Below are 27,277 nucleotides of genomic sequence, written 5' to 3' on the forward strand. Positions count from 1 at the left end.
AACAAACATGTCTATAGTGGGGTTAACTGGTCATCAAAAAGGGTATTGTAGTGCTTGCCTCACATGCACAAGGCCCTGGGTTCAATCCCCAGCATCACAAAAAAAGGTACCATATTCAAACTTAAGTGGTTTAACTTAAATTATTTTATGCATTTAATTATGTCTATAGTGGAACACCTAGGTCTAAATACCTGGACTATTTTTGAGGATCAGGGCAGGAATGGTTGGGTCTCTTTCAAAGTTCAGCATTGGCAAAAATTGGCCTGCCAATTTTAAGAATGGGGACACACAAAAAGGATAAGTAGAGAACTGATTTGCAAATAAGAATTTGGAGGTGACATTAATAGCCACACACCCTTTTCAGAGGCAAATAAGGTAAAATAACCAAAAGAGAATACAACTGCAGTAATAACTGTGTTTGGATTAAGAAAAGAGATCCAGGGACATTGAAGCAATGCAGTAGGCAGTCAAAGAGGGTACTATAGAAAGCTTCTTAATGGCTACTCTTGAGTACCTTGCTATCACTGCTATCTCTTCAACAACTCTGAGAGTCCTTTGCACTTTTTCTGACCTATTTTCAGACTACTGCTGGTGCTTAACTTGAGCACCTTCTACTCAATAAATTGCTCCTCCTTCTCTCTTCCCTGACCAATATAAAATCAATTATTGCTTGACAGACTGCTTTCTTGCCATTTTCCCAAAGGTGAAAAGGAAAGAAACATGTATTATTTTTACACACATCAACTTAATTTCAGTCTCACCCACTCAAGCACAGCACAATGATTCAAACTCTGACCCAAAACCCTTTGCCATTTGGTGTCCATGGCAACCACCACCAAGCTACTCGGGGACAGCTACAGGGAGTAGCAGGAAAGTGTACCACCCAACAGAGCCATTAGCTTTTCTGCATTGGTCACATCAATAACAAGTGGCAGCAGGCCCATCTCTGAATCCTCAGGCATTTTCATTCATCAGAGAAAGAATGTTGTTCAATTCTCCTTCCTAAAGACTGAGAGTTAGGTGTTGGCTACTCCTCACACCCAATTTATTGAACAGAACCCCGAGCGTGCATTACTGGAATTAAATATGACAGTTTTTACTTGAGTAAACTTCATGATGGAATGCTTCCCCAGTGACTCCATTTGCTAAGCTAAATCCAATGAGCCCTCCCAAAAGACAATACACATGAAATCCTACCCTCTTTCACGGATTGGTCCTTACTACTAAATGACCTGCAGTTCATACTCATAACATCTTAACCCATGTCAAGAATTCATGCATGATATTCTTCTGCCTTCAAGTATATTTTTTAAAGAAAAAAGCAATATTAATAGTGTTACAGGTCCTGAAATATTTGTGAATCAATAGGAAATGGTATGCTTTCTCCAAATATGGAGAAAAACAATTCAGCCTGCAAACTGTCCACATGAGTTCCATATTATTTGTGTTGCTCAGAGCTTACCTGAAAAGTTGTGAGATGGCAGTGAGTTTCCCTTTACTGTATTCCAGAGGAAGAGACAGTTGGTTCATTGGAATGGTTCTGTCTTCCATCCCATTACAACAGAGCCCAACGTATTCAACAGAAACTCTTGGCATAAAGAGATCCAGCTCAGACTCAGTTCTTCATGGTAAATGAAAGGACCTATTATTCAAGTGTCCTCTTCATAGAATCTATATAGTAGGAATAATATGTGAAGTGGGAGAAATCAGTGAACAGCTTTATCTTCTTAACTTCATGATAAAAAGGAACCAGAAGGCCATTATGCACAATCCTTTCCAGTAGAACTGCTGAAAAGCAGAGATGTTTTCAAGCTCTTATTGAAAGCAAGCAACATTCGTATTCATGCTGCCTATCTTTGGATAGGAACTATTAATAAGTTTAAAGAAAAAGAAAAAAAGCAAATAAGACTTGGTTTCAACCCTCAAAGAGCTCATGGTTTAGTAGGGAAGTATCCTAATAAACAAATGATCATGGTCTAGAGTAATAAGTGCATTGAACACAAAAGAAAATGCATAACTCAGAGCCTGATTCAGAGATCCAAGAGGACTTTCTCCTTGTGATTCATTGTACTGACTCCACAAGAACCCACCAAAATTCATCTGGTTTGGTTGAAGGAGATAGGAATTGATATTGCCTATGAATTACAATCACCACTTACTTGTGAGTGTGAATGTTGATAAGCAGCATCACATGGGAAATTGACACTGTCTCAGATGTCATGAAACAGAATGGTAGAAACCCAATGCCAATAAGAAAATGGGCTATACTGGCCAGAACCCAATTTGACCTGTCATTATAACCTTCAAGTCCTTAAGAAAACTAACCTGATCTACCAGCCAATACAATAACATGGCATCCACAATGAGAAGATTCTGCTTTACAATGAGGAAACTGAGGTACTAAGAGAGGGACTAGCATATATAAAGGCCACACAACTAGTGAGTGAAAGAGCAAGGACTTAAATCCATATTTGGTTCCAATCCCATACCATCCATCCCACTTTCCCCCCCAACAGTGTGGAACTAACATTTAGGTTAAAATAGTCTGTTTGCATGAAAGCATACCACACCAGAAGGACAATATTTGAAGTGAGTATCATTTCCCATCCTTCTTCCCTGTTTCTGGAGTCTTCTTCCTTCTCATTGTCCATAAACATTTCTTGACTATCTGCCTGTAGGAAATTATCTTGAAATTTTATATATATATATGAAACTGAGGCCATGTCCTTGAGGATTGATAGGGTATTTGGGATGTCAGGACACATGTCTAAGTTGGGGAAGTAATTACTAGGCTGAGGGAAAGGTGAAAGGTAGAGGCCATATAGGAATCCATGGGAAGAAATGATCACTAAAAAACTGAACTGAAGACAGGATTCATGAGAGCAGGTTTTTTTGGTTTTTGTTCACTGCCATGTTCACAGCATCTAAATTGTCTTGGAACTTTTATAAGTACTCAAAAATATTTGTTAAATAATTAAGCTTTTTTAACTTTTAAAAGGAGGAATTCCTAATATTTATCAAATGGAGAATAATTCCCAGTCCTATGTGGATTGCACATTGGAGCTTTTACCTGTAGTGTGCAATAGGCACTCCCTAGGGAGACAAAGAAATGGCTACTCAGCCTATGACTTAAACCTTTACAAAATCCTAGCAAAGAATTTTGTGTTCTCTGCTGCTCCCTGTCACAGATGGGCATTTCTCAGTGATAAAGGGTAATGTGGATCCAGGGCTTTTTCTTTATTTGCTCATTATGACCTCAAGCTCTTTTCAGCAAAGTCACAGCCCTTAGATTGCAACGCCATTGTGGGAAATACAAATCCCATTATTTGCTTGACTCGTCTAACAAGGCAGAACACAGATTCTGATTTAAAAGTAAGCTCCTTTAATGAGTTTTGGTTAGGGTTGAAGGATAAACAGTTGTGATTATTGTCAGTAGGCATAGGTTGTAAATCTCTGTTTTAGATGCTTATATTCCATTAAAGGGGATTCAAACGAGCATCAGAAAACAATTCTATTTAAAAAGTGGAATCAGAAAAGAAAAGCAGTTTCAAATGTACTCATTTTGTGCATCTCTAAATGGTCAGTCTTGGTCTTCCAAAGTATTGTACTAGGTTATGAATTTTTTGCTTATTTTATTTTTACCATTCTATAAATTCTTTCATATTACTTTTGGCTTCCAGGGCTTGGGAATATATAGTTGATTAGAATGTGTCAGAACACTAAAGGAAAGCCCAAGCATTCACATAAAAAATCAGTGGGAACAAAAAATCAGTGGCCTGCTCTCACTGTGGCTTACTCTCACCTCATGGTACCACACAGTGCTGTGCCAGCATGTAATTTCCAGTTAAAGATTTGTATTAACATGCATGGAAAAGAATCTGGTTTCATAATAAAAATGCTAAATTTGTATATTCTCTGGCCTCCTCTCAAAGCCCACAGGGCCAAAATTATTTTCAACTTTATGGATGCACCTCCAAAGGAATTAAAATGTCATATGCCACCACACAGAAATGGTGTTGAGCATATTGCCCACTCTGATCCTTTCATCTTTCAAGTAGTTCCGAAGATAACATGTTTATGGCAGAGCCTAAGGAAAAAGTTTAAAAGGCCACACTTAGAGTAGATGTATAGTCTAAAAACCTATCATTAGGAAGCTTTCTAGTAAAGAATTAATACTGCCTTGTAGAGCTTTCCATATTTTTCATAAAATTTTTTCACGAAGTACCACCTCTGACACTCTGAGCGGGGGTGGGAATAATAGTGTTTTTTCATTACATAGATTTTAAATAGATATGTTAACTAACCTAGCTAAGATCATATGATGAAGAGTGCTGAATTCTAATCCTTATTTTCTAAAGAGCTAGACCCCATTTTATGTACCACATGTAAATTTGTCAAGTCAGCAGTGGAGCTCTTGTTATACAACATTAATTATGTTCTGCCCCAGTCAGCTGTCCCACTTTTCAAAGGTGTGGCTAATAACCTCTACTTTGGGCCTGGGCATTTCTCCTTTCCCCTTCCCAACTCTGTTTCCTGAAAGAACAATTAAGATTCATCTGGGACTAATTATAACCATTCTTGAATTTGAACTTGTAGCCATTATTCAATCGAGGTCACTTATTTTAAATTAACTTGCCTGGTCAGAACACAGGTTTGGTTATCTTCAGAGCACAGTGCAGAGAGGCACTGGCTCACTCAGACTTTTAATTAACTAGCTAAATAACCCACACTGTGACAAGCTGCCTATGATTTGATGGAGTCATTCATTTGCATTCAGACAAGGATCAAAATACATTGTCAGAACTTCAGGGACTGAGTCCTAGAAACCTTCACACAGTCTCTTGTTCAAGGCTGTGAGCCACTTCCCTTTGGTTCCCTCTAATTATTTTTCCTGTGCTTTTGTTCTGTTTATCCAACATTCATCACAAGTGCAGCTTGTGATTAAACAATGACAACTCATGTCATATGCTGATAGGGAATTGGAAATTGGAGTCATGATCATATGAACCAGGCACAAAGTTTTGTGAAATAATTAGGGGAAACCAAAGGGAGATTCCCAGGATGCCCAGCAATAAAGGAGAATTTCCAAAGATTCAGGCCACAACTGCTCTCCACTTATGTAATAATACATAATAATGGTAGGTACTCCATCTTCATTGAAATGAATTCATGGTTGGAGCTGGTAATCCCACAATAATGACAGTTCTTATCATCACTTATATTATTATTATTATTATTATTATTATTATTATTATTATTATTACTGCTAACACTTAATGACTGGGCTTTTGAGTCAATCAAATCTGATTTTGACTTCAGGCTTCATCACTTTCTGCCTGTGAAGCCTGGTAGTTACCAAACTTCTCTGTGCCTCAATTCCTTAACCTGTAAGATAAAAATTAATAATGGGGCCTTCCTTACAATGTTGTGGTGAGCCAGGTGCAGTGGCACACACCTGTAATCCCAGTGGATCTGGAGGCTGAGGCAGGAGGATCATGAGTTGAAAGGCAGCCTCAGCAAAAGCAAGGTGCTAAGCAATTCAGTGAGACCCTGTCTCTAAATAAAATACAAAATAGGGGTGGGGATGTGGTTCAGTGGTTGAGTGCCCCTGAAGTCAATCTCTGGTACCTGCTCCCCCCCAAAAAAAAGGAGGTGGGGAGGCTTCAATGAAATAAAGCTCATTTAAAAAAATTATTTAATGCAGTGCCTCATACACAATAGAATTCAATAAATGTTAGCTTTTGCTGGTCTTCTGCTATACCCCAACACCAGGACCCTGTGAAGGGCATCTTCACATATGGGATCCTGTTTTCCTTTCTCCTTGGCAGCAACAGTTACCTTCATCATTCAAGAGCCAGTCTACAAGATTCTCCCTTCTTCTCCAGATGAAAGCATTCCCCAATTCATCCTCCTACATCTGACCTGTTCAGCGCTCACCCCTTTAATATACTTTTATTTATTTTATATTATTTTAAAAGTCACCATCTTCTAGTGTTTCCTATGAAATCTGGACTTTTCTCTAGGGTATACTATCCCATAAGCCTTGCAGGATAGAAGCATTTATTGAGCTCTACCTCGTTGGCACCTACTGGGACTATACATGCTGTGGTGTACACAGGATGAGTCAAGAAATAGGAATTAGAGAAAGGAAAGAAGCATTGATTACATCCCCTATGTTGCAGGCCTTACATTAACCCTAATAGTAGATTATGTCTACTTTAAAATATGCAAACTGGGGTTTGGACAAGTAAAATGACTTGTCTGAGTTCATCTCAGCTAGGAGGGGCTGATCAGTCTGACACCAGAGTCTCTCTCAACACTATTAAGCTTTACTGCCCAATTCATGGTTTTGATTTGTTTTATCAATTGCAGTGATACATGTCAAGGCAATATATAAACTGTAAAGTGCTATATATGTGACATAAAGATTATTGAAGTATAGCAAATGCCATTGATGAACCACCCATATCCCCTTAGCACTAGCTTTTTCTGTACATGCCAATGGCATCCTATTATAAACTTGTTCTTTTCCACTTAAAGACTTCATCTCATTGTGAAGGTAAGACAAGTCAGAAGTGTAGTGGAAGAATTCCTGACAGCAGCTATCACTCAAGGGGAAATGGTAGCTGAGAGTCAAATATCCCAGTTTTCTGGCCCTTCAAGTTGGTGTGTTTCACCACTTTCAGAGGTCTCCAGAGCTAATCTGCTCATTAATGTACCTGAATTGGCTTCTTGCCCTTGCCTCATTCCTCACTCTCGCACCAGTGCTTCCTGGAATCACCTCCACTTAAACTACTGGCCCTCCAATCTTTGTCTCAGGATCTGTGTCTAAATAAGCCTTGCTTAAAACAATACTCTTCAGGAAATTCCTCCTTTGGCTCCTTTCCCAGGAGTCTGGGTGAGTATCTCCATGTGACCCCTGCCTGGCTAGGAATTCTCACGTGAACTCCCTAAGGGAGCACGCTATATATGCTCAATGTCCCTTTTCCTTTGTATTTATTTATTTCAGGGGCATACTGGGAATTGAACCCAGAAGTGCTTAACCACTGAGCCACGTCCCCAGCCCTTTTTTATATTTTATTTTGAGACGGGGTCTTGCTGAGTTGCTTAGGGTCTCACTAAGTTGCTGAGGCTGGCTCTGAACTCATGATCCTCCTGCCTTAGTCTCCCAAGCCACTGGGATTACAGGTGTGCACCATCACACCCAGCTCAATGTCTTTCTTCCTAGCCCCTTTCATGAGGATCCCATCATTGAGGGTCCTTCTTTTAACTTTTCAAAGTACATGTATTATGAGATGGAAATATTGTTCTTAAATTTTGATGTGCATCAGAATCACTTTAGATGAGATGTTAAAATGCAGACTTCATAGCCCTAACTCAGACTTGTGAATTAGACTTTGAAAGGAGCTCGGTGCTTGCACTCTCATAGATTCCTCCAGAAGATTTATACAGTGTACACCTTGAGAAATACTGCACCAAGACATTCTTGTAGTCCAGGCCTCCAGGGGGTGTAGGTTGTGTTCCCTAGTATTCTCTCTTGAGAGCCGCGCATCCTGGTGGCGGCCGCTCCACGCTCTATCCCCAAGGCCTCTGGGGATTCAAGTAACAAAGCCAGGAATAGCCATGCCTCCCTGTTCCCAAGATGGAGTATGCAGAAAGCCAGTGTCCATTTGTTACTGTCAGAGTGGAGCAGCTCAAGACACCTGGTCAGCGTTCTACAATGCAGAGCAGAGATCCATCTTACTGCCAAATTTTTGCTGTCACTTCTCTCACTACCCATTCCTGACTCCTAATTTCCCAGGTGATGGAAACACTGTAATGACTACACATACCCAGTTAGGTTATGGTCTGTGCTCCTTTGTCTCTAGCTGGGAATCCACACACACACTTCCTTCCCAACCACAGTTGCTGTGTGGTTTGCAGTCAAAATTCTAATCAATGCAGGGGACAGGAAAGGAAGGGTCAATAGAAGAAGGCATTGTGTGTTACTTTGTTGTTGGTTTACCGACCCCCCCCCCCAGCTTCTTGTCATTTTGCACTCTCAACTCAAATGCTAGAGCTCCAAGTGCAAATCTCAGCTTCCTTCCTCCATCTCCAACCCAGTACTGTCCTAACTAATAGCCCAATACTGCTCTGCACTCAAGCACTAATACCTGTCCATGTTCTTCATCCCAGGAAAACTCTATTTTGAGGGGCCTGGGAGACAAGAAATCATAGAAGGCTTTATGGAGAAGGCTGCATATGAGCTAGGCCTTGAAGGATATATGTGATTTTGCTGGGAGAAATGAAAGGAGGTGGCACTACAAAAAGGAAAAAGAAAAGAAAGCATAATTATGGGAAGAATTGGGCACTGTCTTAAGAACTATAGATACATTGTTTCATTATTCCTCATTGCAAATCTATGAAGTAGATACTAATGATAGACCCATTTGCATATAAGGGTACTGAAACCCAATTAATTTAAGCAGGAAAACTCTAACCTAGGCAGTCTAGTATATACTCTTGCCCACCCTAGTCTATTGCCTCTCAACTATTGTTTCCTATTTTCCAGGTGGAAAACTGAGATTGAGAGGTTGCCTAAGTTTACAAAGCTCATAACTGGAAAAGCCAGGATGTCCTGCCTTTAGCAGATCCCATTCTCTTTACTATCTAGCCATTTATAGCCCCTCTAACTGAACTTCTCTCACAGATCATTTCTTTCACAATTTCTTATGGACTCATCCCTGGCTGCCATCACACCAAATGCTTATAGTTGCTCTGAATAAAATTCTCTCCTCTAGCATGTAAGCACTGTAAAACAGCAAGGCTCTCCTGAAATCAAGAGAAATAGCCCTCCAAAATACATCTCTCTTCATTTTCAAAATAGCATTCTATTTAAGTTACCTGTTTGTCAGGTTCCCACTTATAAAAGCCACAGGAAAAAATCTTTAGATCTTTAGTTGGAGACAAAGTACTTTTTATCTATAGCAGGTTATAAGTTAATCATTGTCTCCTCAGTTGTACTTTGTTCATATTTCAGCTCTCCCACTTCTCCCAGTAGGTTGTAATTGACTTGTTAACTTGACTATCTTTTCTACTCAATGGTGAGTTCCTCCAGCCTAGAGACCAGGTTTTTGTGACCTCTGTCTCCCCGGGGTCTAGCCCCCAAATTGGCATAGAGCAGGCACTCAGCAAATGTTCATGAAAAGTAGAGAAGAATCAAATGTGGTTAATAAAGGCAGCCCTTCTATCCACTGGGACTTCAATCCACATTCTTTCTGATTCCCCTGGTATGCTGGAAAACTGTACCTTGGCAAAACAAAAAAATACCCTGATTTATAGTATTGGTGTTAATATTCCCAACATTGCTGATTTAAAGCTACCAATGGTTTAATAACTGGCTCACAAAAATCCTGAGTAACAATCAGCTTTCAGGATCCCCCTGTGTTTGGATGAACGTCAATAATTCTACCTAGGGTGCTTGAACTGTTTGCATATCAATATGATCACAAAGGTGCATGAGCTGGCATGGGTGGCAGGAATAATGCCATGTCCAAATAGCAAGAGTAAAAGACCAAACCAAACATTTACAAATTAGGAGAAATCTATGTTTTGCTTCCCTTGAACTAAGCCTCTGTCATCTGTCATCCATTTGTGAATTGAGATTCACTAAATGAAATGGCTCCCAGAAGAACAAGAAACCTGCCAAGTAAGCAATTTTCCAGAAAAATCAAAGGCCCAAAAAACACATTGGACTTCTGAAAGAGATTAACCTTCATTTGAAAATATAAACATGGTCACTCAGTTCAGCAATCAAAAACTATTTTACTGATTAGTATGTCAAATGCTGGAAACATTGCACAAATAAAAAATGCATTCACAGACGCACAGTTAGGGACTTCAGAAGGAGACCCTCTCTCATCTTTTCTTCCCCCACAAGTTTCTTTCTCTCACTCCCTGCATGGAGGTTTAGTGATTCCAAGCTGGCCCTGGGTCTCTAAGGTCTCTAGTACTCTACCCTACCATTTCTGCTTCAGTTTTGCACACAGTAATGGAACTAATAAATAAATGGCAGGAATTAAATCTAGAACCATCTGACTTCAAGGTTCCATGGCTCCTTCTTATATATCACCTTTAATAAATACCTATTTGCTTGAAGCTTTAAGGATGACTCATATCACTTCTATAAAGAATTTTGGACCCTTAAAATTTTAAACACTGTAAGATGTCCTTTTAGATCTGATGCTAAAGTTATTGATCCTAATAAATACCTAAAAATGAGAAGGTGTGACTCCTGGGCCAGTGAAGGAAGTCTGATTTTTGTTCCACCTATCCTCAATTGGTTGTGACTGGAAATAACACATATTTGAGTAACTGTGCAATCATATGCCAAATGTTGCCATTTCATTTTTTTTTTAAATCCAAGCAATGAATTCACTGACACTCCCAGACCTGCTACTTAGCTCCCATACAGTCCCAACCAATAGGTCTTTGTCAGAAACTCACGACCACAGTGATTTGGACTTAAATAATTTGGCGAAATTTTTAAAGGAGACAAAGATGCAATTTGATAGTTAGAATAAGGTTGTAAATATTAAAACAAAAGTTGATGTGAGTATAGATATGAAATACAAAAATAGATACAAAATACAAAAATAGTTCATGGTAAATTTCATAAAAGAACCATCAAGAACACTGTCATTTAAATTGCACTGTCTAAAATAAATAGATCACTAATTTGGGGGGATAGTCAATATAAAATAGAAAGAGACTACAGAAAGTAATATGCACTGTCATGTTGAAAATAAACTATTTTCTTTTTGCTGTGCTCATCTACACTGGACACCAATTAAAATCACCCCTACTCATCCTCTGAAAAAAATGTCTAGAGTATTTCCAAATGTAAATAGCATGCTATGAAAGATCTTCTAGATGAGGTACTCCAAGAAAAGGCAAGGTGTTCAGAAATGCATTATAGCTGGATATAGCAATATTTTGTGAGAAGTTGGCTGGTGTTTAAGTATTTATAATAGACCCCATGATCAAGAACTCTGGCTGATCAAAGCCGCAGGGCTTCCTGGGTGAGGCAGTACATGAAAAATGCCTTATGAAATGGCTTTGTAAATCTCCATATTTGTTATTTGTACCCAGACTTGAGCATCATTTGCTACCTCCCAAACTCTGACCATCATTTTGCTCCCTTAAAGTCTCAAGAACCTTTGGAAGTAGATGGGATATTTTTAATATTTAAACCATAAACTAAGACCTTTCATAAGACCTTATGAATTCCCACCACCCCTGATGGTATACAAGAGGATTTTCAGTGATAACTGGATGAATATATTTTACTTTCATATAGTTGTATTTATGCTTTTTTCTGTGGTTTCATGACTATTTTCACCATGGATATGACTAAATTTAAAGAAGCAAGTAACTATAAAGAAAAATATTAATAATAGTATTAGAGCACACAGATCATTATGTCTATGGAGTGAGATTTGAGAAATACTATTTTAGGATTAAGATAATGAAGTGTACCCAAAGACCAATATGCCTTTGAATGATCATTTGTCCTTAGGAGCAAGAATAATCTATTGCCCCTTTAACCTGCTTGTGGCCATTTATTGCCTCTTATTTGTGTAGCCCTTTGCCTCTCCTGCCATTTAATAGTAAATCTTCCACATCTTTCATTCATTTATGGGTAATGCAATATTAAAGGCTGGAAAATGAAACTGTTCCCCAACTATGTTCTTTGGGAAAATACTTTCCCTTTAATATGCATATGTTAGTGCTTCGTTTGATGCCTTACTCAATTGACTGCTTTCTGCATAATCTTCTCTGTAGACAATATGAGCATCGATGAGGTTCCTCAGTTATAGTTCCATTTTTCTTCTTCATAAAAAGATTCACCCTTTTTATCTCTGTCTGCACCATTCCCACCCCCACCACCATTAAGCTGATTTTGGTATGGGTGATTGGTTCTTCTGTCTCACTAATCCAGAATATTTATTCAAGTCAGATGACTGCAACATGAAGCATTGTCATTCAGTCTTTGGAGAGCATGTGTGTGCAAGTTGAGATTATTCAAAAATAATTGTAATGAAATTGAATTCTGATGTGCATTTACTAAACTCAAACAAGTGAGCACCTTGGAGTCTTCATTCAAGAAGATGGACACCTTTTATCATATCCAAAATTTCTTCTGGGAGGTGCAACATGTTCTAAGGCTGATTTCTGTAGCATGTCACTCATTCAACTCCCCACACAGCTGAAATTATATAGCCAGAATTAGATAGGGTGCCAGAAAACAAATATCATATTTTTCAACTAAGGGAGCAGGAAAGGGAGAGGGGAGCTGAAAAGTTTCTTCTCTTTGAACAGCAACAACAACAAAAAAAAATGTGCTCTATTAGCTTTTTTCTTAAAGAGAAGATGTCCATGCAATAAAGGAGAAAAGCCTAGTGAATTAAAATCAGCAATCCCACATTCCCACACTTCTTTCCTAGTCCCCCAAATATTCTCAGGGTACATAAATCAAAGAGTAACGAATTGAGGTGAACATCAAGACATGTTCTGTACTCAAAGCAAGATCAATCTTTATACATAGATTCTTTTTTGGCACTGATAGAAAATCCAAACATGGAGATACTTAGGTCTGCAAATAACCTAATCTGCATACCAGATGGATCTAAGGGGGGGAAATACATATACACTTCTTCACACACGTATTTTTTCTAAAATGTGAGCACAGAAAAACAGATGCTTTTTCCTCCCAAAGGATCTGTGGGCTTCTCTCAAGTAGTCTTGTGGAGCAATTTCATTTCAAATTCCTAAAATTATGAAAATGTCTAGATTAAACATTAAATTGAGAAAGGAAGGGCCTCTTACATAGAAAACCCAACTGAATATTTTATAGATTATTTTTAACTACTTAATATTATTTAGCCTTCAATTTCACAGAGAAGTGGATGAGGGGGTCAGTAAGGGAATGTGTCCCCCAAATGGGTAGACTAAGATTCATTGACTTCTTTAACAAATAATTTGATGCTATCTGCATGGTTCAGTGTGTTAGCATGTCCAAGCTTTTTCTTCTCATGAAGGAACTGCTGTTTAAGCTTCAGTGAATGAGGATTGTGGCATTTTTTTCTTTGAGATGCTATATGTGAGGATAAAAATAAATTTTCTTAAAACAATGAATTTTATCTACATTTCACACATTTCCCGTTATTACATTTATCATATCTGCCATCATAGCAAGCTATCTATCATCTCCAATAAGTCTTACAAAGGCAAAGTGAATGTAGAATATAGATTTTGGAACTTGGTATTTCTTCCTTAAATTTCACAGTCAACTGTAAAAGCAGATTTTATGCTTAAAGTTCTGAAACAACTCAGAAAGAGCTATTATAATTACTGTAAAAGCAAAGTTGAATATTCTCATGGTTACCAGAGTCATTAAATAACTGAGGGTGCAATTTATGCCTTATTCATCAATAACAGATGGAAAGAATAAAGATTTAGGTCTAACTGAACAAGAACTGCTCCTATTAACCACAGAGTTCTATTGTGCACCATCTTACATACAATCTACCCATCCCACTCTATTTCCACAAGCTCTGTACCAAAAATTTTGAAAAGGGAAGGCCAAGAACAAAACATGACATTTTTTAAAAGTGAGGCCTCACTTAGCTTATATCAGTAAGATCATAGCTGCCCCATATATGTAAGATTTCAAGATAACTGAAGTTTACTCTCTTTAGTATCAGGAGAACATTTCTGATGGAAACATTCCCTGAAAAAAAATGTGTGTGTGTGTGTGTGTGTGTGTGTGTGTGTGTGTGTATCTCCAGATTTTTCAGCAGAAATCACTGAACATCATGAACTATAGCCTGATGATTCAGGCATTCGCAACAAACATCCATGATTATATTGTAGAAACATACAATGTTTTCCTGCTTTTTTTTGTCCCTTCCATCTCCTTTAAGTCAGTCTATCACTTCCTCTGCTACTAATGTACTTCTTTCTAATATCACTCCCTGCCTCCATACACACCCCTTCTAGTTTGCAGCATTTAATTTACTGTGAACTGGAAAAACAAGATTGGGAAGAACTGTATGTTAAATAAGAGTTAAGAAGGCACTGAAAGCAAGGATGAGGAATTAATTATGGGCTTCAATGCAGCAGCTTTGTGACACCTAAATGTTCCTATCTTTAGATAACTTTCCCATCTCTTCCACTTTAAGGCTAAGTTGTAAAAGAGCTAACTCCAAATAAGTCCATTTGTTCTGAGCACACAATCTAGGAATGGATTAAAACAGACATTCCAATAGCTTCAAGTTTTCCTGAACCTGAAAAAGCAATGACTTAGTGAATGACCCCTTCCCACATTCATACAACATCACATACTTAAATAATTTACATCTCAAACACTTTAGTAGACATTATCTAGATTGAACCTAGAAACACTGCTGAGAAAGGATGGGCCAGATTACAGACAAGGAACTGGAGGCTCAGGAAAGTTGAGTGATTTATCCACAATCAAATGGTGAGTGAATGACAAGGTTGGGCTTCTGGGTACTCATTCAGTACTCTTCTCACATACTATCATTCTGCATTACTCTTTTTTACCTTCCCTATGCTCAAAGGACACTAAGCTCTGCCTCTGGTGAAAGACTTACTCTTTCCTTTTGGGCTTCCTTCCTTAATTCTCCCTAAGCTTGTCATATGTCCTTAGGAATATTGCTCATTTTTTTCTGGCAGAACTCAAGACCCTCTGGTTTTATTATGTTGAGAGTTGTCAGTGAATTAAAAATTCAACAAATGTACGGTCCCAACTTGCCACCAAAAGTTAACAAATGTCACCAGCAAGGATGTTTCTCACAAGCAGACACTGAAGAATACATCCCAGAAGATACCTAACAGCTCATTTTTTGTCATGGCAGCATGAGAAATCACCTCCTCAAGACATTCATTAACCTTTCATTTCCTTCATAAATAATCAGTCAGAAATGTGGCTCATATTTTAAATTAATAGAAAACAGCTCTCTCATGCACTCTCTTTCTCTCTCACTCCTCTCCCCCTCAACATTTGAAATGATTTGAGTGCTTATAATGCAAGCATTATAAGTGTGATATTCAAGAGTATTATTCCACTTCTCTGGGCCAGCTTAAACTTTGTCTCCTCCATGAGGCCCTCCCTGTCCATTTCAGGCCTTACACAGCTCTTATTCCTCTTCTCCAAGAACTTAGAGCAGTTATTGGCACTTGACATTTAGCACATACAGACACACCTCTACTTATGATGGGTCACATCCTAATAAGCCCATTATCAGTTGAAAATATTGAAATGCATTTGATACACCTGATCTATCAAATATCATAGCTTATCCCAACCTAAGCATACTCAGAACACTTATATTAACCTAGAAGTGAGCAAAAGTCATCTAATAGAAAGCCTGTTTTATAACAAAGTGTTGAGTATCTCATGTAATTTGTTGAATTCTCTACTGAAAGTAGAAAACAGAATGGATATATGGGTACTCACTGGTTAACACATGGCTAACATGAGTTCAAGTATAGTTTCCACTGAATGGATATTGCTTTCACACCATTGTAAAGTCAAAAAATCATAATTTAAACTATTATAAGTCGGGACCCATCTGTATTTAGAAACCATGTGATGTACAGTCATACTGTACAAGATTGGTTCCAGGATATCTCCTGCCCCTGCAGCTACCAAAATATGCAGATGCTCAAGTCCCTTTTATAAAATGTTCAATATTTGCATAGAACCTAGGCGCATCTTCCTATATATTTTAAATCATCTCTAGATTACTTATAATACCTAATACAATGTAAATGTGATAGAAATAGATGTTCTATTTTATTTCTTAGTGAAATAAGAATAAAGTATGTTCAGTACAGATGCAATTTTTTTCCAAATCAAATTTTATTTGCAATTGGTGGTTGGCTGAATCTTCAGATGCAGAACACATAGATAAGGAGCCTCTGACTGTACTTCCCAGAATAGGAGTTCTAGAGGCAGAGACCTAGGTTATATTTCCAGTTTTACCACTTCCCAGCTATATGGCATTGGGCAAATTACTTAGACTCTTTGGGCTGAGATTCTTTATCTATAAAATGAGACTATTAAATTGTTCTAGAGATTAAATACATATATAGCACCTAGTACAGTATCTGACGTGAACTAGACACTCAAATAAGGGAAATTGTATTTATGATTATCACAGCCTTACATATATAGTTCTGATTTGATACGCATGATCTGATGGCTGCCCAAGTTGTTTCTAAATCCTTTGACAGCAGCATCCAGAGAGGGATTTATCATGAAACTTAAGATTAACAGCCCTGTACTTGCACAACTTCTTTCCAAGGCCTTGTTTAAAATACTGTATTCATATTTGTGTCTCATTTTATAAAAAGAGCTCCTAAAATTGTATTTGCTTCAAGGCCAATACAGAATATCGTCCTACCTCTGGTTGTGTCTTTTAACTCTATATTATATTATTTCCCTCCCTGTTTCCACTGTCTGAATCTGGTATGGTACCTTGCATATAGTCAATACTCACTAAAATATATTATGAAATCCTTAATTAAGAACTTAGTTGTATTTTGTTACAAGGAAATATAATTATATCAACTATTCAGTTAAAAGCTTTCAACCAATATATATGACTAGAAAATATTTAGGTGATAAATGAGGTGATAAAATGTACTTTGCAAACTGTAAGGTTTACTATTATTACAGTATTATTCATGACACTTATGATAAGAATAATGATTCTGATGAATGCTTTCTCAGCCTCAGCCCTAGTGACATTTTTTGGCCACATAATTCTTAGGCACTGTTCTGAGCCTTGAGGGATGCCTAACATCATCATCATCTAACACACTAGTTGCTGGTAGCATACTTCCCAGTTGTGACAATCAAAAATGTCTCCAGGCATTGCCAAATATCCCCTGAGGGAAAACCCCCCTGACTGCCCTAAGGCATTTTGAGCAGCACTAAAAGCTGTACAGATGGTCACAAGTCTTTCATATTAAGGCAGAAAAAAGAAGGCAACCATTTTAAAAGTTTTCAATAAGCAAAAGCAACCTCTGTTAACCTGAAAATCCCATTAACCCCGTTCTTTGAGTGTTCTATTCCCTAAGCATTCCAGATAACAAAAAAAAATGTACTGTACATTCTATTTTCTAATTTGTATGCAAAGTTCAGCTCATTTTCCATCTGAACAGCTAAATACAGAAATCTAGTTCATGGGTGGGGGGGGGATCATCAGCTTCATTGCTTTTGCTATCTATTTTAAGTGACAATGATTCTACTGACCTGGAAGTTTAGAGGGTTTTTTTCCCCTTGTTTTGACATTTTAAATTTGATGTTGGCAATTCTTGCTGTTTTATTTGGCTGAAAGTGAAAAGCAACAAAAAGAGACCTGGTCCAATTAACTGTGATTTTACTGTATATAAAAAAAAGACATAACACTTGGTTGAGCATTTAAAAGCATTTGTTCTAGCCATCCCACTGATTGTTCAAAAGAAAATGCCCTTCTTGAATAAATAATATTTCTCATTTCTTCTTTCTGCAGGTTGTGATCCTTGGGAAACATTCAAGAGGGTATCACTACATGCTTGCTAACCTGGTAAGAACAAGCGAGAGTTTAAGTGTCTCTGGGCAATATATTTTATTTAGTTTGTGTCATCTGTAATCACCCAAAAAGGAAATATATGAAGTACCTAATGTGTTCTCTAGAAGCTTGGAGAATTGAGTTCACTAAATACCAAAACCTGAATGCAATAGCCTTGTTTTTAATTATGCTGACTTTGACTGTAAAACTATACTGTTTCCTTATTTACAAAATAATTTGATATGCTTTCTCCATTATTATTCTTAAATTCAACTTGGATTTGAAATGTAAACTATTTTATTCATGTTTGAAATGTAAACCAAAAGACAGATCACATAGAAAACAGACTCCCCATTGATTCAAGTATATGTGCATATCAGTTCTACATTTATCCTTCAAGAGGCAGACTACCAAATCTCTCAAACCAGATGCCAGAGTATGTTTCAACATGGTACCTTAAAGGACCCTGTGAAAATGTTATAGGCACCTGTCCACTGACACAAAAGGCAACTTGAATTTTTACCTTCAAACTTCCCATGCCTTTAAAATTTGTGACATTTTAGAAGCTTGTATTTCATTAAGGTTATTTCATACCCTTCTTTATTTGAAAGGCCAGCTTATTTAGGAAGTAGCAAAATGGCTTCTAAATTAGTAATATCTGTTTGGCAGAGGTTCTGAATAATACTATCTCCATGGAATGAAAGGAGAATGTTAAATTATCATTAAAATACTAAGAGTTTATTAAATTATTACATAGCATGAATTCTAACTCCAATTTTGTTTCATTAGCACAACAGATTCATGATCATTATAAAGCTCTTAAATCAAAAGAATAGCAACAAAGGTGAAAGATTGTTGTAATTATATTCTTAGATTTCTTAAAGAAAATATCTTATTTTGTTTTAATAATGAATATTTTTAAATGAGAAAGGAAATGTTATTTAAACCTCTTTCTTAAAATGTATGTATATTCAAGCACTTTATAAAATGAAGATTAGAGATGCTGCTTTCAAATGTTATGTACATTTTCTCTAATAGTTTTCTCAAAGTGGATCATTTCAGTCCATTTGGGGAATAAATGCATTGACTCATTTAAGATAAATCTTGATTCTTCGTTTGTATCTGAATATATTCAATTTGGTTTTTAGACAACTGATAAGTAAAGATGTTTTGATTCAATGGATAGTTGACAAGGGATTGGCAGAAAATATGATGTCACAACAAGGCATCTGAGACAGCTGATGACTTTTTATTCCTCACCAATAAATATTCTATTCTACTTCCTCCTTCCCTTCCTTCACCACTCTCCCCTTTCCTTTTTCTCAGTCTTATATGTCCTAAGAAAGCAGAGAGATATATAGTATAGTGTTTGAAAATGTGAAGTTTACCTATCACTGACAATACATAAGGTGGCTTTAGGTAGTATGCATACAAACTTTTATTTTAATAGTAATGTATCTTAATATGTATAAGAAAACTATAAAACGTGGGCCAGGGCTGTAGCTCACTGGTAAAGCGCTTGCCTAGCATGTGTGAGGCACTGGGTTCGATTCTCAGCACCACATATAAATAAAATAAAGGTCCACTGACAACTGAGAAGATATTTTTTAAAAACTATAAAACTAGTGCATCAAAATTTTTTAAATCATAGATTATTACCTCATACAGAGCTAAAGTAGAGATTTAATAAAAGTTAAATAGTTTTTATTAAATATTGTTTTACAATATTGTTCAAGTAAACAATTGCATGGGTGATTGATAAAGAGGTACATCCAAATCTGATTTTGGCATACTTTTGTAAAAAGTGGTTGTGGTTGTACATGGTTGACTGAAGTTTTAGGAAAAAAAAAAAAAAAAAAAACATTGGACTAGGAGTCAGAATGTTTGGATTGTCACACTGAATTTGCTACTACCTGGCTATGGGATCCTGGGTAAGCCACTTCACCCCTATAGACCTAGGTTCCATTACTGTGGAAGTGGAGGTAAGAGTAGAAGGGGTTTGTTCATGTGTTGAATGGGTCCATTGGAAGCAGATGCTAAAACATAATTAGAAGTGCAAGACAATTGTTAGGAATATTATTTGTTAAAGACAAAAGAGTTTTAGACTTATAGGAAGAACTTCAGACTATGGTGTAGCTCTGATAAAGTTGTGGTCACCACAACTGAGAGAGAGCTCTGACGCAAAGACTGGACATAGAAGAGGCCTAAGTTGCCCCAAAGAGCAAGCCATTGCATCCCCACTTTGCTTGGTCATTGACTGGCGGCTGCCCAGGGAGCATACATCTTCCACTTGAAAGTTAAGGCCAGTCCTGAAGGCACCTGAAGCTGGAGATTGTCAGCTAACTCCTTGAGGCAGGATCTATCAGAAGAAAGATCTGAGCCATGCACATCAGTGGTTGTCTCAATCAGCCTAAAATGACCAGATGACCTATAAAAACCTTTTCCATTCTAGAGTGCCAATGGGACCTCCTTATTCCTACTGACAATCCTTTAGATGGGCTTTGGTTTCAACTTTGAGATTCAAAACTAGTAGAAATGAAAGCCTGCAGACTGATAGATCTATAAAAGAGAATTGCTAGGATGAGGGTGAGGAAAAGAGTGGCAAAGTGAATCCTGAACACACAATTTAGAATTACGAGACCTTGGGGGGATGCCTACTACAAGAACAAGCAAAATCTGTTCCTTCAAAAAGAAAGTAATGTATAGTATCATGTCAGTCTGAGTAATGAAAACATGAACTCATTTATCACACTTCTCTTCCTCTAGTGACCTTCTTTTCATTTGAACTCAGCCATGTGTTTCCATAAGTCCCTGTACGCTATATCAAATTGCATTTGGGCAATAGAGATAGGAACTGCTGCTCATCTCTGATAATAATAATGGTACAGGCCATCCCTACCATGGTTTTCAGATTTTTTAAGCAGATAAAAATACCCCAAACACCTCCAGCGAAGATATACACATACAGAGTAAACCAAAAACTATTTAAAAGTCATTTGGATGGTCAAAAAGGGAAGTAGAGCTAAGAAGATGTTTCCTTTCAAGATGAGCCATCTGGCCTTTCAAGATGAGCCAGCTGGGTGAAAGCTGAGGATGAATATATATACAGGGGAGCAAATTCTAATCTGAGTCTTGGTGTTACAACAGCACAGAGCCACTCCTTTCTTCTATAAGTACAAATTCAAGAACACTCACACTGCCTAAATAAGCTTCCTAGAATCATCTTACCATAGCTCCAGTGTCCCCTTTGATAGTGAGCTCCATCTATCTGGCAAAGACTTCTATGTTCTTTTACATGGACCTTCCCTAGTAGTATCCTAAATGAGAAGACTTGGATATTCCATGAATGCTTCAACAAAAGCCTTCAAGAAGTCTGGGTGTAAATTTCAGAGCAGACAACAAACTTCAAAACTCTAACTTGCTGAAATCCCTGGAAGAGAAAAAAGATTCTACCAGGACCACAGGCCAGAGATGTGATCTGGTCAGGCCAGAATAGAGCAAGTAAGTCTCTTATAAACTTCATATCAGTTGGTGATGTCTTTTCTTTTTAGGGTTTGTTCTATAATTAATTGTTGTTTTCTCTTCCAGGACTCTAAGGCAGTAGGGTTTCTCTGCTGTAATCCCAGAAGTGACCAACATGTACACAAGCTGTCAGTCAAGCAGCCTCTTTCTCTCATGTCAAGGTCTTGGATTAGGATCATTTACACTGCCATTGCCAGGGATGTTATGTATCATGATTTAATTTTTTTATATGTCATTATTGATAACTCAATCACTGTACACAGAACCCTAGACTAAGATTAGGAATAGATGCAAAGCAGGCAGGCAGTGTGGCATTATGAAAAAAAAGCACTTTACTGGGGCTGGGGCTGGGGCTGGGGCTCAGTGGTAGAGCACTTGTCTGGCATGTGTGAGGCACTGGGTTCGATCATCAGCACCACATAAAATTAATTAATTAATTAATTAAAGGTCTATCAACAACTTAAAAAATATATATTTAAAAAAAGCACTTTACTAGAAGCTATAAGACAGGTTTGAATCCCAAAAATTCATTTAACTAACTTTATGGTAAGCCAAACTTGTCTGAACCTATTTCTTAATTTTTAAAATGTAGAGCTAAACCAGATCATTAGTCCTCAAAATGTTCTATTTATACATAAGATGATAATAGGTAGCATGTGGCAAATCTTCTTTTTAACTTAGTAGTTTTGAGCTTACATTAAATGTATAGTAGAAAAATAATATTCCACAGAAAATGTGATTTTCCTTAGAACGAGACTAAAACGATATTTAGGTTTTAAAAATGTGGCTAGTGTAAAGAAAAATATTAAGTAGATTATAAATCAGATGGTGCACCAATGTATTTTTTAAGTTTTTTTTTGAGAGAGAGAGAGAGAGAATTTTTTAATATTTATTTTTTAGTTTTCAGCAGATACAACATCTTTGTTTGTATGTGGTGCTGAGGATCGAACCTGGGCCGCATGCATGCCAGGCGAGCGCGCTACCTTTTGAGCCACATCCCCAGCCCTTACACCAATGTATTTTAAAAAGTGCAAAGGGGCATACTCATGACTAAAGTTTAGAAAACACTCCAAGGCCCCTTCTGGCTCTACATTTCTTCCTTCTTGGAGATCAGTTTGGACCAAAGTAGGCCAGCTGGGAGAATGCTGAGGATACAAATAGGGGAGCAAAACAAGAGCCCTGTTATCCTTGGAGATATAAAGTCTTAAGGCAGACTGAAGTTGGAAAATCAGTCCAGATGGGCAAAAGCCAAGAAGGGTGTGAGTACACGTTTTAAACAGAGATTAGGATCTGAAGAATCAATCAAAACATTCTAGCAGTTGACAAAAGGTGAATTGGATGTGGGTTGAGATGTCTAACAAAAGATGTTTGGTACTCCCAAATTTAAGACCAAAATATTCAACCAATTGAGGTGCTCATGAAAGAACACAAGCTATAGCAGGGCTCACTAAGTGCTGTACCAGTTAAGCACTGCCTAGGCCAAGACTAGTTCCAGACTTGGGGACAGTTGTTGCCCCTATAAGTAGAAGTTAGGTAATGTCAGCTGTTGGCTGTAGAGAGCAACTGGAGCAGGGAATCACGCTGGTCATTGTGCTCCTGCTCAGAGAGAAAAGAGAAGATAACATATATTAGACTACTCCCTGCTGTGCTAGCTGTTTTCTTCTGATTTCTCATTTGATTATCTGAGAATTTCTGTGAGGAGAGACTTCTTGCCTACCCATATCCCCAAGCCATTTCCAGATCAGGAAGTGGACTCAGAAAAGATACTTGCCTCAAGTCTCATAAATAATCCATTGCCAAGCTAGGTTTACCAATTCAAGTTGGTTAGATACTTGGTAGAGCACCTTGCTCTTCCCATTTGACCAACCTAAGCATCTTAATAAGACAAGAGGCCCACCCTACAAAGGTCATGTAAGAGTATTTGTAAAGACATGACTGTAAATTAATGAAACATAAGTTATAAATTTATGAGAGTGATCAGAGATAAATGGGTTTTAAAAACAAGGACAGTTTTGTGAATCTGGGTTTGAAAGCTGTCCAACACGAAATGAATGTCAACTGGCATCAATTACATTGCCATCACTACCTTCTGTCTGCTACCTTCCCTCTTCTTTTCATTCTCTCCCCCATATTCATGAGTGTGTGCATACATACATGCACAAACAATCTCTATCTCATCTCACTCATTTTTCTTTCTCTCTCTTCTCTCTTCCCTCCCCATCCACCTCATTCACATTATTAGTATGCCAGGAAATAATAGTGGGATACTAGATGATATCATGAAACCTTTTTTTTTCATCAAATTTTACTAAGACAAAAGCATTCCACATAAAACGCAACCCAAAGAGATAGCCTAAGCTTGAAATAACTTAAGCTTGAAGAAATGAATTTTTCTCTGAGGCTTACAAGTTCTCAGAATGTACCTGAACAAAGAAGGGCCTGTGTTTAGAGAGAAAATAAATTTGAATGAGATTGAGTCATGCTGTTTTGCTTGCCAATAACAACTATTCCCTTCTGTTCTCTTCCCCTTCCAGATCTTCTTGTTCTGTTCACTACCTTCCCTTCCTTTGTTCTCCCATTTTCAATGTTCTAAATAAAAATTAAAATGCTCAAAGTCACATGTTGTGATCACTGACATCACAGCAGATGGCATTCTGACACAGAGCTCATTGGGCTGGAGCAATGAGTTTTGCAGGCAAGGGTGGTGGGCTTTGAGGGAAAACACTCCCACTGGTCTCCAGTGTCAGGGAACCTAGCAACCTCCCTTGGGTACACAACCTCTCTGGTGGCTCAGGATTCAATTTCTTCTCCAAATGGAGATAGGGTAAGCAGAATACCAAGGGAATGCGATGACAATGCGAGGATTGGGCAGGAATCCAACTTCTAACCATGCATTTAGAATGCCACAAGCACTTGTCAGTTTTAAGTAGCCAACTTTGAAATATTCATTCTCCCTCTCCCAAAATGCCTCCATTATAGTAAACCAATACTTTCCTCTTCTCTCCCCCCATACCCCATCTCCTCCCTTTCTATCCTACCCTTACCTCTTCCTCCTGCCTGAAATTAAAGATCACTTCCTGCCCAGTGTTCTAACAAGATGTATTAAAAGAAGTCCATCTTCTCCCCAAGGCTTGTAGATCATGTCCTTTAAAACAGTGATTTTTAAACTATTTAAGAAGATGGATAGGTTTTTTTCCCAAAAAAATCTTCATGGACCAATAAAACTTCACCCAAAATAAATTACTTAAAAAACTAAATACACAAAATAAAGAAGAAAATCTTTTTAGTATTGCATTCAATGGCTATAATATTACCATGTCAAACTCCTATAAAGGGTGATAAAGACTTACTCTCAAATTGTTTCCTCATATCATCTCAGACTGGTAACAGTGAATCAGCACCAATTTTCATATGCACACTACTTAAAAGTTCTTTACAGTGAGGTTTTTTTTTCCCCTCTATATCGCTTATATACCAAAAACTTTGTTCACTCCACTGCAAGGTAGACAAAGTATAGTGTCCTTGAGAAATTTATATTAGTCAAGCCAGACTTGCACAGCTTATGATAATTGGCATGGGGATAGACTGGGAATGAAGAAAATGTAGTGTGGGGGTTCAGTACTCTGCATCGTGTGGCCATAGAAGGTCTTTTAGAAAAGGTGATTTCAAAATAATGATCAAAAAAGTAAGAAAGATGCAGCTACATGGATAAAGGGAATCAGGGTAAGTTTGTGCATGAGGGATATCACATGCCAAGGTCCTGAGGCAGAAGAGAGCTTGATACCTTCTATCAGAAGACAATTTTGGTTATAACAGAGACAGGACAGATATATAAGGCTTTATTAGGCCAAGTTAAAGAGTTTTACCTTTTTCAACAACATTGGAAAGCCATTGAAGAATTTCAAGCAAGAAAATCACAGGATCCAATTTATGCTTTAAAAACAGATCAATGTGGTTGGGTGCAGTGGTGCACAACTATAATCCCAATGGCTTGGAAGGCTGAGACAGGAGAATCGTGAGTTCAAAGCCAGTCTTGCCAAAAGGAGGCACCAAGCAACTCAGTGAGACCTCGTCTATAAATAAAATACAAAATAGGGCTGGGGATGTGGCTCAGTGGTCAAGTGCCCCTGGGTTCAATCCCTGGTACTAAAAAAGAAAAAAAAAAGATCAGTGTCAAATGGATGAAGTTTATGGCATATAAACGATATCTCAATAAAACTGATAGTAAAAAAATGAATAGAGGCTATTTCTCCTCTAACAGCACTTAAATGATGTTATAATTAGTTGTTTATTCATATGAAATATTCCAAATAGACTGAATTGCCATGAGGGCAGTGACCAAGTTTGATAGGGTTCACCATTACACCAACAGCTGGCACTTAGAAGATTTTAAAGTATGGTCCTTGATTGGATTAGAGAATGGAACAGTTAGTGAACAATATAAGGAACCTGTAATCAAGTGCTAATTTATATGTTGTAATCTTTCACTCTATACATTATGCCCTCCCTGGAGGATGGACCTGCTTTCTAGAAAAAGACTTGTGTCTTCCATTTAAAAATCTGATAACTTGAGTCACCATAATTACTATGCATTTCCATATTGAAGCATCACCCAGATGAACAATTCAAATAGCACTAAAGGCAGAGCCATCCTTCATCCAAATTGTGAAATAGTTGTCTTTGGCAGCCTTCCAGCCCTCATTCTACTGCTTTTATCTTTCCTGTAGGCAAACCACCTTTCTATTCCTCACCCATCATCTATCAACTCAATGAAAGTCACCCAACTTATCTTGTCTGTTTTCCTCTATGTACAAAATGCATCCTAAGAATAGCACTATATGAATGAAATCTCCACGTAACATCTTGAAAATAAGTGTCTACAAGTGAGCCTTGAATATATTTATTTCCAACTCTTGATTATCCACATTACTGGAAGGGAAATAAATTGCAGTGTGTATAAATCAAGGAAGCTAGGATAAAACCAAAGTCATTTGAATCTTTCAAAGTCTGAGTTGTCTGCCTATTCTCAAATCAGGGACAATCTATGTTTGGATGTCAGTTGTTCATTTTCTGTGTGAAATATGGCCTTGGAGAATTATCCAAGGGTAGTTTACAAGGCCCTGCATGAACTATTCAGGCATGAAGGTCACGGTTGGTTTTATTGTAAGCAACAGTGCACTAGATCAAACAGATATGATGTGATTGAGAAGTAATACAGTTGATGAAGTATGGCAAAATCCAAATGAGTAGTTTCCCTCTCAAAGTAATCCCTTCTGGAAATTACACCCATATTTCCAACAAACATTGCCATTGTTACAGAGAGGCAAATAACCAAATGTATAAATGTTGGGGGCTGAGGGACATACGCACTGGTAGAGCATTTTCCTAGCATGAGCAAGGCCCTGGGTCTCATCTCTAGCACCACAAAAAAGTATAGCTATTTAGTATGTAGAAAGAGAAAAATCAGAGTTTTGATCCACCTACCTATGAGTAGTAGGATTGACGGCAGTCTATCTCTGCTTAATATTTTCCCTCTACACACAAAGTTTACTGGCACAGCTAAAGGAAAGGATACCACTGTGGTAATTAGCCAATTTATTTCAACCAAATAGAATTTGTGAAATTCAAGCAGAATTTGAATTTGATAAGTTTAGTCTAAGCACACAAAAGTCATTGAATATCTAAACATCACCTTTAATTATGAAAATCCCTGTGAAATAATAAAATGGCCTTAACCAAAATGTCACTTAGCACAACAGGGAACTTTGAAACTTGGAGTCACTTAGCAATAACATTATTGGGTATACAAATATACTTATTGAACAAAAGGCATGGGAAGGCATACTACAATAAACAAGACAACAGTACATAGCAATCATCAAAATGTAGAAGAGCTATGTGATCATCGCTTAAAAGAAAGGAACACAACTTTAGGTAGAAGATATAAAGATAAATTTGATATTGGACAATTCTTAGCCATTATCTTACTAATTGAAAATGTTGGTGAAAATGCAGAGAAAAGAGAACTGTTATACATTGTTAGTAGAAATGTAAAATAGTACATCCATTATGGAAAAAAATATGGAGTTTCCTCAAATAATCTAAAAATAGAATTATCATATGATCCAGTA

The 27,277-nt window shown here is 37.5% G+C and overlaps 1 protein-coding gene across 2 annotated transcripts in view; it reads left to right on the forward strand.

Moving 5' to 3' along the window:
* Gria3 (glutamate ionotropic receptor AMPA type subunit 3) overlaps positions 1-27,277 on the forward strand; it is a 266,322-nt gene that overhangs the window by 145,239 nt on the left and 93,806 nt on the right. For both annotated transcript variants that reach the window (XM_077107716.1, XM_077107715.1), the window contains exon 5: positions 17,586-17,639. In XM_077107716.1, coding sequence (XP_076963831.1) covers positions 17,586-17,639 — 54 coding nt within the window. The remainder of the gene's footprint in view (positions 1-17,585; positions 17,640-27,277) is intronic.

The sequence above is a fragment of the Callospermophilus lateralis genome, chromosome X (genome assembly GCF_048772815.1).
Source record: "Callospermophilus lateralis isolate mCalLat2 chromosome X, mCalLat2.hap1, whole genome shotgun sequence".
NCBI lineage: Eukaryota > Metazoa > Chordata > Mammalia > Rodentia > Sciuridae > Callospermophilus > Callospermophilus lateralis.